At 49.8% G+C, this 16,832-nt stretch overlaps 1 protein-coding gene across 10 annotated transcripts in view; it reads left to right on the top strand.

The window, feature by feature from the left end:
- Positions 1-16,832, top strand: part of DYSF (dysferlin) — a 119,004-nt gene that overhangs the window by 68,936 nt on the left and 33,236 nt on the right. For 6 of the 10 annotated variants that reach the window (XM_064511681.1, XM_064511684.1, XM_064511683.1 and 3 more), the window contains 7 exons: positions 277-339; positions 8,991-9,089; positions 10,300-10,428; positions 11,830-11,985; positions 13,683-13,774; positions 15,927-16,097; positions 16,486-16,628. In XM_064511681.1, coding sequence (XP_064367751.1) covers positions 277-339; positions 8,991-9,089; positions 10,300-10,428; positions 11,830-11,985; positions 13,683-13,774; positions 15,927-16,097; positions 16,486-16,628 — 853 coding nt within the window. The remainder of the gene's footprint in view (positions 1-276; positions 340-8,990; positions 9,090-10,299; positions 10,429-11,829; positions 11,986-13,682; positions 13,775-15,926; positions 16,098-16,485; positions 16,629-16,832) is intronic. The other 4 variants (XM_064511688.1, XM_064511686.1, XM_064511687.1 and 1 more) reach the window with 1 other exon arrangement.

The following is a 16,832-nucleotide window of genomic DNA, read 5'->3' as shown; positions in this document are numbered from 1 at the left end:
TGGTCTTCCTGAATATATTTGAGAAAAAACTAAAATAACAGTCAAAACCAGTCCCATTTTTATGAACATTAATGAGAACTGTAGCCCAAACCCTGCTCTTGTGCTATGGGTGCCTTGTCCAGGGAGACTTCGACCTTGTAATTCAGGGGGAGGGGGAAGGGGAAGGCTGCACTGATTGGGTTCATTCATTTTATTTCTCCTAAAATGTGCTTTTGCAGATGTGTGTTAAACATTGTTTCTCTAACCCCATTGGTAATCAATCATTTTAATTTGTAGCTTGCAGAGGGCATGACCAGCTCACCATTAATTAACATACCAGCTTCTTGGTCCGATCTACATGTATGTATTGCTTCATTTCTAACTTACTTACGTGATTGTTTTTTTTTTTAACGAATGGTATACATATGTATATATATTTACAAATCTGCAGAAACTGGACCATTTCTTTTTGTAAAACTCCCTTTGCTGTCGCAGCTAATGGCAATTCCACATTGCTGCAGGTGCCTGTGTAGTTCAGCAGTCGTCTTCCTTCGTGTCAAAGAAAATAAGGTGGGATCCAGGAGCTTGCTCGCTCTCAGCCTTGCAGAGCAGGTGTAGTTGCGTACATGCCCGAGGTCTGATGTCTTCTTAACAGCCTCTGGTCTCTCTGTAGGTTGTGTTCAGCTGTTGATGTTGAAGGGAGGTGGATGTGATCCCGGGTGCGGTGCTGAATGACTGTGAAGCAGAGTCTTTGTGGTTATTCTTGATGCTCGTTAGACCTTATTGATGCAGTGCGCTGTCAGAGAAACAGCACGCTTTCTCACCGTTTGCAGGACTAAAACACAAAGTGTCTGTGCTGGGGGCAGCTAGGCTAAGGCACAGGGGTGGCATCAGCACTGGCGGGTTGTGAGCTGGCCCTGAGTGGGGCCAGGCTGGGAAGCAGGAGATGGCTTGCAGCAATTAGACGAGATTGAGGAACCGCTCCTCAACGCCAGGAGCCAGGGGTGAAGCGTCCAGCTCACTGCAGCAGGAGCCTGATTGCTCGGTGGCAATGGTGTGTCCTCGGTGGCCGCGGTGGCATGGTTGGGGATGTGGCAGGTGTCTGTGCTCCCCTTGTCCAGAGGCTGAACCTCCTGACAAGCCCCCGGCACCACCCTTGGTCTGAGTTGCCCTTAGGAGGTGATGACCAGGCAGGTGGAGGAAGATGTTGCTCCAAGGAAGGCTTGAACTCCTAGGTAGGGTTTTTGGGGATGGGGGAGTCCTGCAGGGCCTGTAGAGAGCACCCAGGCAGTGACAGGTCACTCCTTGCAAAGCGCCTCTTGCTCCCTTCTTGCATTTTTTACAAGCAAATCAGCTGTTTTGGACGTCCGCTGCTTTTGTGAGGCAGGTAGTAAAGTTGCACTCCTTTCTTAAGGCTTCAGAGGACCAATTCTTTTACAAGTCCCAAATTCGACGCTAGCAGAGTTGCAAACCTGACTCTTGATGCTGACCCATGAATTACAGGTCGCGGGGTGTTCCTGCCAAATTCAGTGCACACTCCTCCCGCGTGTAGGAGAGACTCCCCGTTGCATCTGACAATGTAGGATCCAAGGAAAGCTGGAAAGGGCTTTTGCTCACTGGAAAGAGGGAGTTAAAAACTGAGTAAGGAGAGCAAGTAGAGTAAGAGAAAGGGTTGTAGCTTCTCATGGCAGTGGTAGCTTTTTGCATGCAGAAGCGCCTGAGCGGTGGCACGCTTAGCTCCCAGACTGGCTCTCCACTGATGTGGGCTTTGTTGGCCTGAGGCACTTCTCTTTAGCAGCCCTGCTTCTCCTCTGCACCCGCAAAGCAATGTTCACTGAAGTGGCTTCCTTCGTTGCGCGGAGAAGACAGATGGATGGCTGAGCTGGGCAGCAGAGTGTGGAAACAAAAGGTCCATAAATAGCCTCCCGCCTCTGTTCATCAGCATTTTTAATTTATGTGAATATGTTTTTGTTTTAGTTCAAATAAAATTTTGCAAAGGGGGAAAAAAAAAGGCTGCAAGCCATTAATTTAAAATAAAAGCAAGAGAATATTAGGCAGTAATAAACCCATTCTCCTGGCCTGCACCAGGACCCTACAAGAATGTGATTAAGTATAATAAACCTCACGTTCTAAAGAGCTGCTGATGCCTCCTGGGGAAAACCGTTCTGTTTTGGAAACCGCATCACCGAGCCGGCCCGTGTATGTGCTCCTTCCTGTCTCCTCGTTCTTTATTGCTAGGGATCTTCGCACGAAAGCAGGATCTTTCGTTGCTGTGGAATGAGGCATAGGGACTGCAGCTGGTTAAATATTAGGAAAAAAACTTCCACAGCCAAAAATTCAGCCCGATGTTGAGTGCACGAGGGAGCATCTGAGCTCTGTGGAGTCCTGCCTCCTCCCCGGGGCTTTCATGGCCTGAAGTAGCAGGAGGGAGAACGTGACAGAAATTCGTGGACTTGTCCTTCATGGAGGGACAAGCTTTAAGATCAGTCTACCCATCTCCTTGGTGTAGCCCACGTGATTTTTCTGTTTTTTATTTCATCTCAAGCATTTGCCCATCTGCCTCCCCAGTAGCATGGCCTCAATATGCTAAAAAACTTTTGAAAAACCCCAATCCCGCAAATGGCCATGGAAACCTCAGCAGCACTGCCAGCTGGACCATGAGACCCACCAAGGAGAGGTGACTGCCCTTGTGTCCGCTCTGTGACAGTGATCCCTGCACCTATGGGCTCTGTGTTTAAGCAGGGCTATAGGTGAAGAAGCGGCAGTGGGATGGATGCTCCGTTTCAGAGTTGTTAGAGCTGATGGTTCATGCTCTGCCTGGAGCCTGCATGAATCCAAGCACTTCTATTTGCAGTTGTTTATAACGTAGCTTAATTCCAGTTTCATTTCCTTGGAGGTAGCATCGTGCACGGGATTTTTGCAAGTTGTTATTACAGAGAGCTCAAGGCCGTTCTGGTAGTGGCTTGAGCATCCCTGCAGCCCTCTCCCTTTGTGTGTGTTTCCTGGGCTGGCCTCATAACTACACGTGCTCTAGCTTTCCCCCTCATGAAGAAACCCACCCTTGGTCCTCTTGCTTTTCCCACATCCACCCTATCTCCTGCTGATGCGGTGCTCTCGCAGCACCTTAACCCTGCTGCCTCTGGAGCCCCCTTCCAAGCTCAAGCCAAAGCCTCTGTGATCTGGTCTTTCTTCTCTCTTTTCTGAAACAGTTGTTGCCAAAGTTTGCCTAGACAAAGTTAAGAGCCTGTCCTTCATCCTGCTCTTGTTCCTCCTGAAAATCTCGGGCATAAGCAGGAGGAGGTGCTTTTGCAATGCCAGTGTCTCCCAGACCTGCCTCTGCGCTCCGGATCTGTCCCCTTCCCTCTGCACCGAGATCTTGGCTTGTCTCTCGGGAATCTCCCTATGGAGTTCAAGTGGTTAAATCATGTCCAAAGGGCGAAAGGGAGCTCCATGACTTCTCAAAATTTCAAAACCAGCCCTTTCATGAGCCATTCTGCTCCTTCATGCCTGGGAGGAGCAGTCTGTAAATACTCAGAAAATCGCCTCATTATTGTCTTTCAAATCTGTTTTTCAAACCATCTCAAGAATCAGGGCCAGAATAGGCCCCGAGAGGCTGCCAAGACTGTGCCCTGCGCCCAGGCCCCGTCAGCTCCACCCCGGGTGCCCGGTGGCTGCTCAGCGCTCTGCAAGGACGGAGGTGGCATCTCCCTTTGCTGTGCCGTTGAGCCTCCCGGGTGTCTGCTGGAGCAAACCTGGTGGTGCTGTGGGCCAGTGTCACCTCTCCGTGGGGAGCCCGCAGGTATTGTCCACCAAGCCGAGGGACAGTGCACCCCATGCAGAAATCAGTGCCCACCTTCAGTCCGTTGATGGTGACTAAAGCTAAAGCAGATGCAGACCTCACCTGAGCCGGTCGCTTTGGGATCGCTTGGATAGATGCCTCTAAAGCTCTGTGCCTTTGGCCTGGTTTTGGTATCTGCTTTCAGAGCAATATTTAAATGGAAACTGTCTGGGGCATTTTCCCATTCTTCTCTTTTTCTACAGAGCATAGCACAGAGGGAACTGAATCCTTGCAGGGATGCTGGTGCACCAGGATAATAGTAGTAATAAACAGGAGTATTAGTGAATCGTTGTGAAGGTTGTTAAGGACGAGGAGAAAATGCAGAAATGCTATTTATTTTTGGAAGAATCACTTCAAAATGGCAACAAATATAGCTGTGAATTACCAGCAAGTTGATTGTGCAAGCAAAGAATAAAGCACAGTGTATGCAGGGAGGATAAATTGCATTTTTTTCATTAAAGCAGAGGCTCAGGTCTTCCTTCAAGCCTGAAACGTGGCCCTGTTTGGAGGCAGCATCCTGGCGGGTGAAGCCCTGATGGTCATTCAGCAGGTTTCTGCTGCTGACTTTTTGCATGACTTCAGTCAAATCCTTTAAATTATTTTGGGCCTCAGTTGCCCGTTTGCACTGTTCAGCTGTTTCCATGCTAATGGGCCTCAAAATCATTTCTTTGCAAATATTCGCATTCTTATTAATAATGATAATTATTGTTATTCCCAGCACCTCAGTGGCGTCCAGAAACCTTCATTCTGATCAAGCCTTTACTGTGCCAAGGGCTGGAGGGGCCATGGGCCGGTTTCTGCCCCACTGTGCATCGTGCGCTGTCCCAGGCCGGGTGACCTGGGGGCTCCTGCTCCCGGAGATGTTACCTTTGCAATTCAGCTATTCAGGGCAAATAGCTGCAGTTTTTGCCCAGTTTTAATGCCAACCCTTGACGTGCCTGAGGTGCTGCTCCCTGCAGTGCAAAACGCTTGTTTTCCACCAAGGGTCTTTGAAGGCTGGAGCAGTAGCTGGAGCCAAGTGACCCGTGACCGTCCCCCAGTGCGGAGGTGCCGTCCTCGCAGGGAGCCCTTGGGCACGATGGAGCTGTGAAGGAGCAGTGAGGATCCCTTCTTCTCCCACGCGAAGCACCATAAGGTGCTTTCTAACCAGTTATTCTTACCACTATTTTGGCTCACGATGCCTCGATTGTAAGAAATACAAATAACCCATCAAATGACAACTTAGCAAAGCTAACACACGCCAAAAAATAAGTCAAAATCTGTAAACTATTTGGAATAATTGGTTATTTGCTGTGTTTGCTAGTTCCAAATCAGAGCACATATTTTACGGCTTATCCTGTTACTGTTAGCTGGAAGAGCTGGTGGTGTTGAATATCTCCTGCTGAAAACGATAGCCAATAACCCCCTCTGTAACCAAGTGCAGTCTCACTCCTGCCCCCGGAGCGTTGCTATAGTCTTTTTTTCCCCTTTTTTTTGTACACGCTTGGGTGCCGGCAGCCGGCATGGCCTCAGGCACTGGCTGGAAGCCGTTCCAGACCAATTTGTACGGTGAGCTGGCTCTTCGCAGGCTGGGCCTGCTGGCAAAGGTGTCCCGAAATAAAAGCTGGGGCACCGAGGAAGAGTGGTGGCCCAACAGGGAGACAGGGAGGTGCCGTGGCTGTGTGCAGGTGATGGTCTTGCTCTTTTAAAAAAAAGCATGGAGCCTCTGGCCAGGCTGATTCTGTTGGAAGAAAATAGGTCCTGGCTTCACCTGGCCACAAACATTTGCATTTTTTGGATTAGGATAGGATAGAAAAAAACCCCTGAAAAGAAACAGTTTGGGCCACATTTGAGCAAATTCACAAGGGATGAAAAGAAAAAGCAATTGATAATTTCTCTGTGAACCTCTGGCAGTGCATGCCTTGAGGGTTAACTGAAGGAGAAGGCAAGGGATCCTGCAAGCTCCTTGCGTGGACGCATGTGATTTCTCTGCTCCTCCCTCCCGCGTTGCTTTCTGCAGGGCATCATGCTGCTCAGAGCCGCTGCAGGTCTCCGCGGATGGTCTGTGAGGTGCCAGAATGGCTCTTTTCTGGGGCTGGAGGAAGCAGGGTAAAGGACCAGGTTGACCCAAGCTTGACAGACCAGGTTGCTCATGGGGAAGAGGCTGGAGTTCAAGGACAGAGGAGTCTGTTAGTGCAAAAGAGGCTTCCCAGGTCTGGCAAGTGCAAGGCCCCACGTCAGCTTGTGACCCCTCTGTCCTGGTGTCTAGGGCAGAGCTCGAAGGAAAGTTCCCTGTGCAGGAATAGCCTGCGCCTTGCTTCGGTGGTGGGTGACGGCTGAGCGTCGTTGCAGCTGAGACGCAGGGGTCTTCTCTCCTACAAGGGAGCAGGAATAAGGAGCTGGGGAGTTGCATCTTAAAATGTCCAGGCTGTTTCTGCAGGGATCTGCTCGTCCCGGCAGCAGAGCTGTCTCACAGCAGGAAATCTGCCTCCCAGATGTTCGGCCGGGTACGTTTGAGACAGAGGCGGTGGCTTAGGTTCTTTGGAGGCGATATTTATTAGTGCTGTAATTATCTATATTCAAACAGGGAAGAGTGTGTCATGCTTAGAGGAGCAGTGCTAAGTATTAAGACGTCATCTGTCTCATGCTGGCTCTGCTCCAGGCTTTGCTCTCCGGACATTAACCTGTCTGTGCCTTGGTTTCCTCACCTGCGAGATCAGGATGAGACCGAATTTGACCGGGAGCCAATGTGACCATTGCACGGCAGCTTCTCAGGTTTCTACAGCTCCTTTTGTTCCAGTCTGAAATGACCTTTTCAACATATTTTGTGGAAACTGGGTTGCGCCGAACAACCCCAAACTCCTGATGTTTCCACATGGGAATGCAGCCGGTGGGCTGGGCTTCCAGCCGCAGGGAAGTCGGGGCTCTGCATCTGCCTCTGTGACAAAAATGAGGTCACAACTGGTGCGTTTCCACCCTGGATGGAACAAAATGAGACGGGAAACATCCTGACAGGCGTCAGGGTGACGCAGGTCTGCGTTTGGGGGAAGGCAGCGTTTCGGTACCCTCGGCAGCTCAGTAACAGGGGTAGCCCGGGACGTTTCCCTGGTTGAAATGCCTTCATGAAGATTAGCTTCAATCTCCTTGCGTAGCCTCTGGAGGGGGTAAGCCATGGATGTGTCCAAGCCGTAATCCCAGAAGCATTTCAAGAGGAAAGATGCAGCGTGTTGGTGAAATTCTAGTTTAAAACCATTGTTTGAATCTGAGCTTTGTTTTTAGAAAAACCTGTCCCTTTGGCTGTAGGAGAATCCCATCTTCAGGGATGGAAGAGAAGCCTGGAAATGACTTTCCTGCTGCCCCCTTTCCCGGGACACCCCGGAGCTGCTGGGGAGGCTTTAGTGACCTGCTCATGTTGGGTTGCCTCTGGGGAAGAGGCAGGGACAGACCTGTCGCCTGGGCCACCCTGGGCAAAGGGTCCCCAGCAGACAGGTGATGGCGTCCCTGGGGCTTGACAGGTCTTGACTTTCTCCCAGTGCTGAATGGGAAAACGTGTGAAACGCTGAATCTGGCCCCCGGGATGCAGGACCCGGCGCCCTGCTCTGAGGAGCCGTACCGCTTCCGGGGTGAAACACGAGGTGCTTTCGGCTCTCGCCTGACTCCTGAATGAAATCCCTGAATCCAGTCGCTCATGTAGCGGAGCCATTGCTTTCACTGGCTTTTCCATTTGCAGGCAAATGGATTAATATCCTTCGCTATTAACATTCCAGCTGCTTCCCTTGCCTCATTTTTTTTCTTTTCTTTTTTTCTTTTTGTAACATCAGTAGAAATCAGCAAAAATATCTAACCAAATTCTTTGTCTTGGGGCTGCAGAAGATACCATGGGTAAGTCGTCAGATTAGTATAAGTGCTTTCTTTGTAACTCGGTACCTGTGGAATGTCATAATAAAGCCATGATGGTTAAAATGTAGCTTTTTAAACAATAAAACAGGGGAAGCGATGAAAGGCAAAATTTTTTTTCAAAAAAAGGGAGGCAGCAGAGGCCTCAAAGTTAATTTATGTAATATTTCTATTAAAAACAATGTCTATTCAAGACAGCAATTTAAAGCCTGCACCGTTGGCTTAAAATATAAGTCCAATAAACCTCTATTATGATTCCTCCATTAGGTCAGTGTGATGGAATTTTGTGGACTTCTAAAATAAGACATCATTATTTTTCAGGAATGTTTCATGAATCACAGTCAAAGCCCCTTCATCTTTGCTTGTATAAATTTCAGAAATTGTGCTCTTATAAAGTATACACATCTTCTGAAGCCGGCAGCCGGCTTTCTTCTTGGAACAGCATCCTCAGAGCCGAACAGCTTGCGTAGCAGATGAGGCAAATGCTCTGCAGTGGCATCGTGGCCGTGGGCTGCACCACTGCGAGGCCAAGGCTGTACGAGACTTGCCTGTTCCTTCTTGTAGTATCAGTAAGAAAAGAGCTATGTTCTTCCTGAGAGGGGTGCAGCACCTGGGGACCAGGGTTTTTTTAGTGGAAGTAGCATTTGTCCATTTGCTTGTCTCGCCTGAGTGGGTGGGGAGGTTGGATGGTGTAGGGACACCAAAGAGAAAGACAGCCGCTGTCCCTGAAACCTTCCAGGCAAAGCCCAAAGCGGGGTTTGAGTTTAGGAGCAACCCTCGGGTGCTCCCATAATTTCAAGCTGCCCAGAGCTCATTAGCATGAGAGTTATTTCGTCTCTTCCACTGTGTGGTCTTGACTGAGGTCCTGAGCAGGCCACCACCCAAACCGGCCAAAATCTGTCACGTGCGTAAAAATGCTGCCGGTTGTTTCTCGTGAGCTCTACCTGGCTCTGCTATGGAGAACCGGCCTCCCTGATAACGGGTTGAGGTCCAGAACACCTTGCTGGTGTGGGACAGCCTTGCTGTGGCTGAAGCACGTGGATTTGGGCTGGCATTATCCCCAAAACACCTTTCCTCTTTAAACTAGGGAGCAAGGAGCTGCAGGTTGGGTTCACGATAGCTTCGTCACCTCTGCAGGACAGAGACGCACTGACACTAGGCTGGGCAGTGGGGTCAGCGCCGTGCGCTCTGTGCCCAAGGCGAAACTTCACCTCTGGCAGTTATAGGAGATGCTGCTGTCATCGATCATGGTGGTTTACTCGTAGAGATGTCTCATTTTTGTGTCTCTTGCCTCCAGGAGGAAGAATTCATTGACTGGTGGAGCAAATTCTATGCTTCCACGGGTGAGAGGGAAAAATGTGGCTGCTATTTAGAGAAGGGCTTTGACACACTGAAGGTAAGTGGCATTGGCTGGTCTCTACCTTCTTGAACCCTGACTCTCCTTAGTGTTTTTCCATGAGCTCTGATGGGAGCATAACTGGGACTCCAACAGGATTCCTCCAGAACAGGACTGTAAAGATGTAGATGAACAGGTCGGAAAGATTGCCTTTTACAACCAGATATCTGTTACTAGAGAATTTTGGCCAAAACCTCAGATATTTCTGTTGGGGTGTGCTGCTGTGATACCCCAAGGAGCAGTGGTGCAGGTGGCTTCTGCTGGCACTGGCCTCCTTGAACAAGTCTCTCCTGCTGACATACATGTCCCATGACATAGAATTGTGTCCCTTTGGCCAGTGTGTCATGCTGGAGGACTGGCTTGTAACAAAGAAGGGTGCATGGCACAGGCAGGTTATAATGCCCCCAATGCACGACAGCATTCTTCAATGGGAATAATTTGGGTTTTGAGTGTTTAGGCTTTTTGTCTTCCAGGAAAAAAATTAGATCATTTTCCCCACAGAGGAGGTAATTTTATTAAAAAAAAAAAAACCCTCAAAACACAACTATTTTGAAAACCTAATTTTCTGTTGGAAATACTTTCTGGTAGAATTTTCCACTCTTCAGCATTCAAGAGATTGTCCCTTTCCTAAGTGGCAGAGGAGGTGGGGAACTGTCAACCTGGAAGGTGTTTGGAAATGCCAAAGAAAGCCAGAGATTGCTAAGACAAGGGGGAGATTAAGGTGCCACGTGATGGGATGTGCCAAGAGTAACATAGGAGCCCAAGTAAAAGTCAAGTGGGGAAAACCTAGCCTGCTCGCAGGAAAACACTCCCAGCAGGAAAGTGTCTTTGGTTGAGGAAAAACCCTCTGCGAGGACGTTGGCATATTTTTGCTTGTTTGGGACATCCGTGCCATATGGCCCAGTTTTCTGCGGTGCCTTTGGCTCATGGGAAGAGGCATCAGCCGGGGTCTGCAGCCCTCTCTGGCGGTCAGGACAGCCCTGGGCTTGCTGGGTTAGATGTTGTCATCATAGGGTGGTCAAAGGTCTTCTGCTCTTCATTCTTGTCCTGGCGGGTAACAAGTATGCAAGGCCACATGAGTCTGTCCTTGAGGGTGACGTTTTCTCTGGCCTGGGGAGTTTGGATCAAGGCTTGTGTCAGCAGGGCTCTGCTGGGGTCCACCGCCGCGGTGCCAGCCCTCCCCTTGCAAGCCTGGGCTCTCCCTTCCCAGGTCTACGAGACAGAGCTGGAGAACGTGGAGGACTTCGAGCAGCTCTCTGACTTCTGCCACACCTTCAAGCTGTACCGTGGCCGGACGCAGGACTCGAATGATGATCCCTCTGTTGTGGGGGAGTTCAAGGTAGCGTGGCCTCTCTTTTTACCCCCAGCACCTTTGCCCGTAACTCAGGCTGAGTTAGCAGCTAATAGCTGTTGAGCTTCTGCTCAGGCCACTTCTTCCTTGGGCAGAGCAGGCACGGTGGGGATCCTCCACACCAGGGGCTGAGACCCCTCGTCCTTGCACGGCCCAGGTGTTTGAGCCCTGCTTTTGAGATTTCTTGCTTGATTGTGTCCCAGAATAAGCTTCTGTTGTGCTAGGTGCTAGACACACCCAAACAGCAGAAAGTGGTATTCATCCCCAAATTATTTCTAGTCTATGTGAAATAGTTGCCTAGTGCCATGTCGCTGGCACAGGCAGCCTCTTCATGCCGGGACAAACCCCCTCGCTGTCTGCCTGGGGGAACAGGCATGAAATACGGCTAGGAACATGCACCGCTGGACGGAAGGTCTTGCAGAGTAGAGCTAAGTGGGATTATGGCTACAAATTATTTACGGGTAGGACTTCAGCAGGAAATGGGCCATAAATGTGCACTACTGGCCCTAAAGCTGCTGGGGCAGGTCTGCCTGCTTTATTCCCCCGCAGCGTGTTGCACTTCAAACCCGATAGAGGCTGCATGATAATCCTGGAGCAAAAACGCATCTGCAGTCAACATTGCCTGCGTCTGGCTGCCTCGAACCTGTGCAGCATCTTCTTGCTCTGGGGCGGTGGTGGGAAGCGTGTGTGAGCGCTGCCCGTCTCTCCCAGCAGGCTCAGAGCCCTCCCTTTGGGGCGTCTGTCCCCACTCAGGGCAGCCTTTAGCCTGCTTTAACCTGGGAAGAAGGAAGGATTATTCTTTTGTAGCTGGGCTTTTTGCATTCCTCATCTGACCTGACACCCTTCTCCCCCCAAACAATACCCAGAGACTTTGATTCCTGCTACTTCACTGTTTTTGCGAAGGAGGAAATCAGCTTTGGTGAATGAAACACTTGCAAATCTGTGCATTTGCTTTCTTCTCCGACCACCTCCCGCTCAGGAAGGCAGCTGCCTGTTCCAACAACCTTTAAAACCATCCCTGCAGCTAAAGATTCAGCCCAAAACTTCTAGGGACTTCATATTTGCACCAAAGCTCTGATCCCTGATTTAAAGGCAGGAGAGCTAAGGCAGATGAGTGTGAATTGCACCCTTCGGGAGCAAGGAGAGGGTGCTGGTCTGCTTTATCTGGTGGTACAGATGCTGACATTGTGCCCTGACCCCTCTAACGGCTGCACCAGGTGCTACAGCCCAGCTCACACGTGGTCCGCATCGCTCAGCCTTCTCCCAGCGTCCGCCGCGATGGCGATTTTGCAGGAGTGGAATTGCACTGGGTCACCCCGAGCGATGGCAGCTTCTCGCCCATCTCCACGTGTGTGCACACCAGCACAGCTGAACCTGTGTCATTTACAGGGCTCCTTCAAGATTTATCCTCTCCCGGACGACCCCAGGGTCCCGGTCCCGCCACGGCAGTTCCACCAGCTCCCGGCCAGGGGACCCCAGGAGTGTCTCGTCAGGGTCTACATCATCCGGGCCTTCGATCTGCAGCCCAAGGACACCAACGGGAAGGTATCCTGCTGGGAAATGCCAGGCAGAGCTGGGGACTGGCTGCAGCAAGGAGTCAGAGGTGGACTCCCTGGGCAGATCAACCCCAATAGATGAGCGTCTGCCTCTCTGGCTTAAATTTTAGCAACATCTGTGACACCAAAAAGGGAAAAAAATCTACTCCTCCTTTCTCCCTGCATTGCAATGTCTCAGGATCCCAGGGTCTTGCAATAGGGCTAGTTAAAATAGCGAAATGATTTTCATTTTGTATGTTGGTGCCAAGGGAAACAACATCATGTCGTTCACATGACTGCTTTTTGCAGAGCTTTACAAATCTCTGGAAGAAAATTTCAGTGCAGAAATAAAATTGTGGCAGTTCAAAAGAAAATGCTTGTTTTGTTTCAGTTTTCAAAAAAAAAAAACCTCAGGGAAAAATCCTTCTTAATTCCTTCCAGTGAAAAATAAGCAAAAATTAGAAAAAAACAGGAAAAAATATTTTGATGTGAACAAAATGAAACCGCTTTTTAATCTGCCCAGATTTTGAAAATGGACTTGGAATGGATGTTTCCAATTTCTTGGAAATTTCCCATCAGAGACCCTTGAAGATCAAAAATGAGGAGGTGAAAAAAATGCTTTTTTACCCTGAAAACCAAAACAAATCCTAGTTTGACCCACTGTCTTTCCTGCTGTGCTGCGATGTCTCCTGCAGCTTGTCACAGCTGGGAGAGAGAAAAAGCCTCCTTTGCCCCCTCTGCACTCGAGGGTGTTCTCAGGTCGCACCGCTGATCTCCCCAAGGTGCCACATTTCCATTATTCGCTTCTGAAAAAAATCTTCAAGTCAAAGAAAACTGATGAGGAACTTGGCCTGGGTGCTTAGCTAATTAATATCTTTCCCAGAGGGCAATGAATCCCTCTAAGTGCAGGGCACAAGCTGGCTGAAATTTTTTATCTGTAGTTTTTTTTTTTTCCTGGGAAAAACACTGACTTGGGTCATTGGAACCAATTTGCAAATTTATGCTGGTTTCACTGCATAGTTTTAGCAACGGGAGAGAAGTTTAAAGACTTCAAAATTATATAAAAATATCTGATACAATTTTTAGATACATAGTGAGACTTTATGTTAAAGTGAGCTTCCATTATATTTTAGTTTTAAAGTTGTTGCAGCATCTTGGAAACGAAGGGCTTCGAGCCATCTTTTTAAACATAATAATGTTCTTTTGAAATTTTGGTCCCTGCATTTTGAAATCTACTTTTGAGCAGATTTAATACCTAAAACTTTTAAAACTTAGAAAATAACGAACCCAAAATAGGTGATTCAGAATGAGTGAACGAGAACATCCTGAGGACTTCAGATCCATCCCATTCCATCAAGCAATCCACAAGTGGCTGTTTTCATGCTGCTGTATTGATTTTCTATCCCATGGACCTCAGAAGGGTTTGGACTTTTGTCCCACACCGCCAGCTAGTCCTTCAGCCCTCCTTGAAAGGGAATTGCAGTGCAGGTAGCCCTCACTAGTTGTCACAGAGCGTCATGGTGAAGAAATAACGATGAGGCTGTCCTCTCTGTCTTGAAAAGGAACGTTGGTCAAGGATGGCATAAGATCCCGCTCGCTCACTGGGACAAGGGGTAGCAGAGTTATCTGTTTGCCAACAATATTGCTGTCAGCACAGCTCTACAGTGAGTCTTCTCTTGCATTTCTTTTTGTTATGTCTGTCTTCAGTGTGATCCCTATGTGAAGATTTCGGTGGGAAAGAAATCCATAAATGACCAAGACCATTACATCCCCTGCACACTGGAGCCTGTCTTTGGCAAGTAAGTTTTGGTTCAGTCCAGAGTCCATGAGATCTTTTATGTCAGATTGAGGGAATAAGGCCGGGCCAGCCCAGGGCTTCCTGTTGCCTTGGTGTGCTCTCTGCTCGTGTCCGACTTTGCTGAAGTGAGTCTGGCCTTGGCTTGATCACTGTCCTACCCACCACAGCTTGCATTCATCTTCTCCCTGGGACTTCTGAGCTATGGAGTATGGACTGGGTCTGCTCTATGGTCAATGGAGAGAGAGAAAACATCCAGAGGACTGTTTAGAGCTGAGGATCTCCCTGTGGACGCATCTGCCAATCTCACTGATGGCAGAGAGAGTCCGGGGCAACTTAGCTTCTCATTTAGGCTCTTCAGTTAAATGTCTAAAAATGGACATGGCAAATGGAGGCCTGTGGTGTGGGACAGCCCTCTGGAAGTGAGCTATCAGTCACCATGGTGTTGGCTGGTTGAATTGTTTCTCTGGCAATAGGGCCACAGGCTTGGGATAAAACATAAGGGACAAAGTCGTTATCAAAAAAGGGTATTTATCAGAGCAAGGGGCCAGGATGCTGAAATGCACCTTAGGGAGGGAGACAGAGCAAAACCTGGCACTTAGCTTCTGCAGGCTGATAGGACTTCAGGCTCCTGGAATAGTTGAGACTGCCTGGGTGCGGGAAGGGACCATCTCCTGTGAGCCTGCTTGCTGAGGCAGGTCCTCCTTTGCCAGACCTGGGTCCCAGCCAGAGGCCGTCTAGACAGTGTGCTGCACCTCCCACCCAGTCTTTAAAGCAAGATGTAAAACCAAGGTCCTGGCTGCTGGCGTCTATTAAAACACTCATTTCATGAGCTTTTCCCTGGGCTGCTGGCTGCCTTCCAGCTTTAGCTAATTACATTCTGCTGACCCCAGTTCCTCCTGCGCTCTTAATTGGTGGCATAATCACTCACTTCCCCTCCTTAAAAGCTGCTGCGACATGGGGTGCTGGCTGTGGAAGCTGGCATCGCGTTTCACCCCAGAGGTGCCGGCATTTTAGCAGCAGGTGGAGGGATCCTTGGGTCAGACCTGGGCCATCCTGCCCAACCTACTGCACCACCTTCCACCTGGAGCCCAAAGGATGTCTCTAACATCCATGAGTGTTGGCTCTGTGTGGAGCATAGTGGTTTATTTTGGTAGGATCTTTGTGCTTTTTCTCTTGCTGTCCTTCATTTGAGAAGGAGGAGGAAGAGGAAAGTTTGCTTTTGCTTTGTGTTATTTCACTGTGTGAACTGTGGTGTAATGAGGAGGAGGCAGCACAGAATAACTGTGCTAGGGACGAGGAGGAGAGGATGAGGAGGCTTTGGGAGCAGGTCTCGGTTCCTGAGAAGCACAGACCGCAATCTTGGCCCAGGCAAGCTGGACTCATACTTTGGAGAAGGGGCTGAGGAACAAGATTGCCAGCTGCAAACCTACAGACAAGAGCTGTGGCTCTTTTAAATACTCTGGGCTAGTCTGAGCTTGACTCGAAGTCCTGGGGGAGAGGGCAGATGACAGCTATGACACACTCAGGAGAAAACCAGTGTCAGTGAGAGTAGGACCTTCCATGTGCGCATGTTAAATGACTGGCAGACCATTAGCAGAGCTCACAAGTTTCTGCAGTGCTCTGTGGACTCACATCACTTTGGTCTGGCCCTTTTCTCCCTGAAAGGGCCGTGCTGAGTTGTGCTGCATGGATTGGAAAACAGTCTGCATTGCTTTGGGCTTAAAGAGCAGATGGTTTTCCAAAGCAGCCATTTCTTCCCGTTTCTCTCCTCATTGCAGTGATGATCCCTGACTCTCACGTGCTGGTCTCCTTCATTAGATATTTTGGAGATGACTATCACTTCCATTTAGCAGATGAAGCAACCAAGGCAGGGGCAAAGTTTGCTCAAGAGTGATTGATGAGATCATCAACTAACTCCAGGCAACCCCCAGCCCCCAGGGCATGCTCGCTTAGAAGCACGTCCAGCAGCTTAGCCATTGCAACACAGCAAAGACGTGCAGTAGTTGTCTTGTCCATTGTGGTGCTGGAAGGTTGGGATGATGTGTGAGCTCTGTCTCCTTGGAGGCACTCGGCAGCGCACAGCAAGGCTGGAGGGTCTGGGGGGATGTTGTGAACCGCCATTTCTTTGGTCTGTCTTGGCTCTCGTTGCACAGGATGTTTGAGCTGAGTTGTGCTCTGCCCCTGGAGAAGGACTTGAAGATCGCGCTCTATGACTATGACCTCCTGTCGAAGGATGAGAAGATTGGAGAGACTGTCATAGACCTGGAGAACCGGTTCTTGTCAAAATACGGGGCGCGCTGTGGCCTCCCCCAAACCTACTGCGTGTAGGTACCTCCGACGGCTCCGGCAGTGGGTCTAGTAGCTCCTGGGGCTGTGCAGTGCAGGGCTGGCCTTGGGGACTGAGCTGATGTCTCAGTCCAGCCCTGACCGTGTGCCTGCTAGTTCAGGGTTGTCCCAGGAGATCTGGTACAGTGCCCTGGCTTTTAGACCACTGTTCCTGAGCAATGGCTCTCCTCCAGCGGCTTGAAATGCTTCAGAGAACGGAAGTCTCCTGGGGAGATCCTGTTACATCCCTGGGTCCTTTTGGGTGTATCGTGGTGAGGGCAGACCCTAAATGCAACCAAAGGTGTAATGCTGCTGCGGCCCCTCGTTGAGGCTGGGGGATGTTTTACCATGTGTTGAGCTGCTGTTTTCTCTCCTGCTGTGCTTCAGTTCTGGACCCAACCAGTGGCGAGACCAACTCCGGCCATCCCAGCTGCTTCACCTCTTCTCCCTGCAACACAATTACAAGGCTCCCACCTACAAGTCCGACCGGGTTGTTTTCCGGGAACAAGAGTACATCCTCTCGGAACTGGGTAATGGAGCCGCTTTGGGGTTGGAAATAGCTTTTCTTTATCCAGAGCAAGAGATGGGGGCTGTGTGTCATGAACACAGCGGGAGACTCTCTTCTCCAGCTCCTTTCTGTCTGAGTAGATCCGCAAGCCGGGAGCGGGAGATGGGCACGTTCCTGCTCCCCTCGTGTAGCTGCCGGGGCAGGTGGGTAGGTGACTTTCCCCAGG

This window comes from Dromaius novaehollandiae, chromosome 4, assembly GCF_036370855.1.
Source record: "Dromaius novaehollandiae isolate bDroNov1 chromosome 4, bDroNov1.hap1, whole genome shotgun sequence".
Classification (NCBI taxonomy): Eukaryota; Metazoa; Chordata; class Aves; order Casuariiformes; family Dromaiidae; genus Dromaius; species Dromaius novaehollandiae.
The sequence above is the reverse complement of the archived record's forward strand: the minus strand, read 5'-3'. Positions and strand labels throughout refer to the sequence as shown.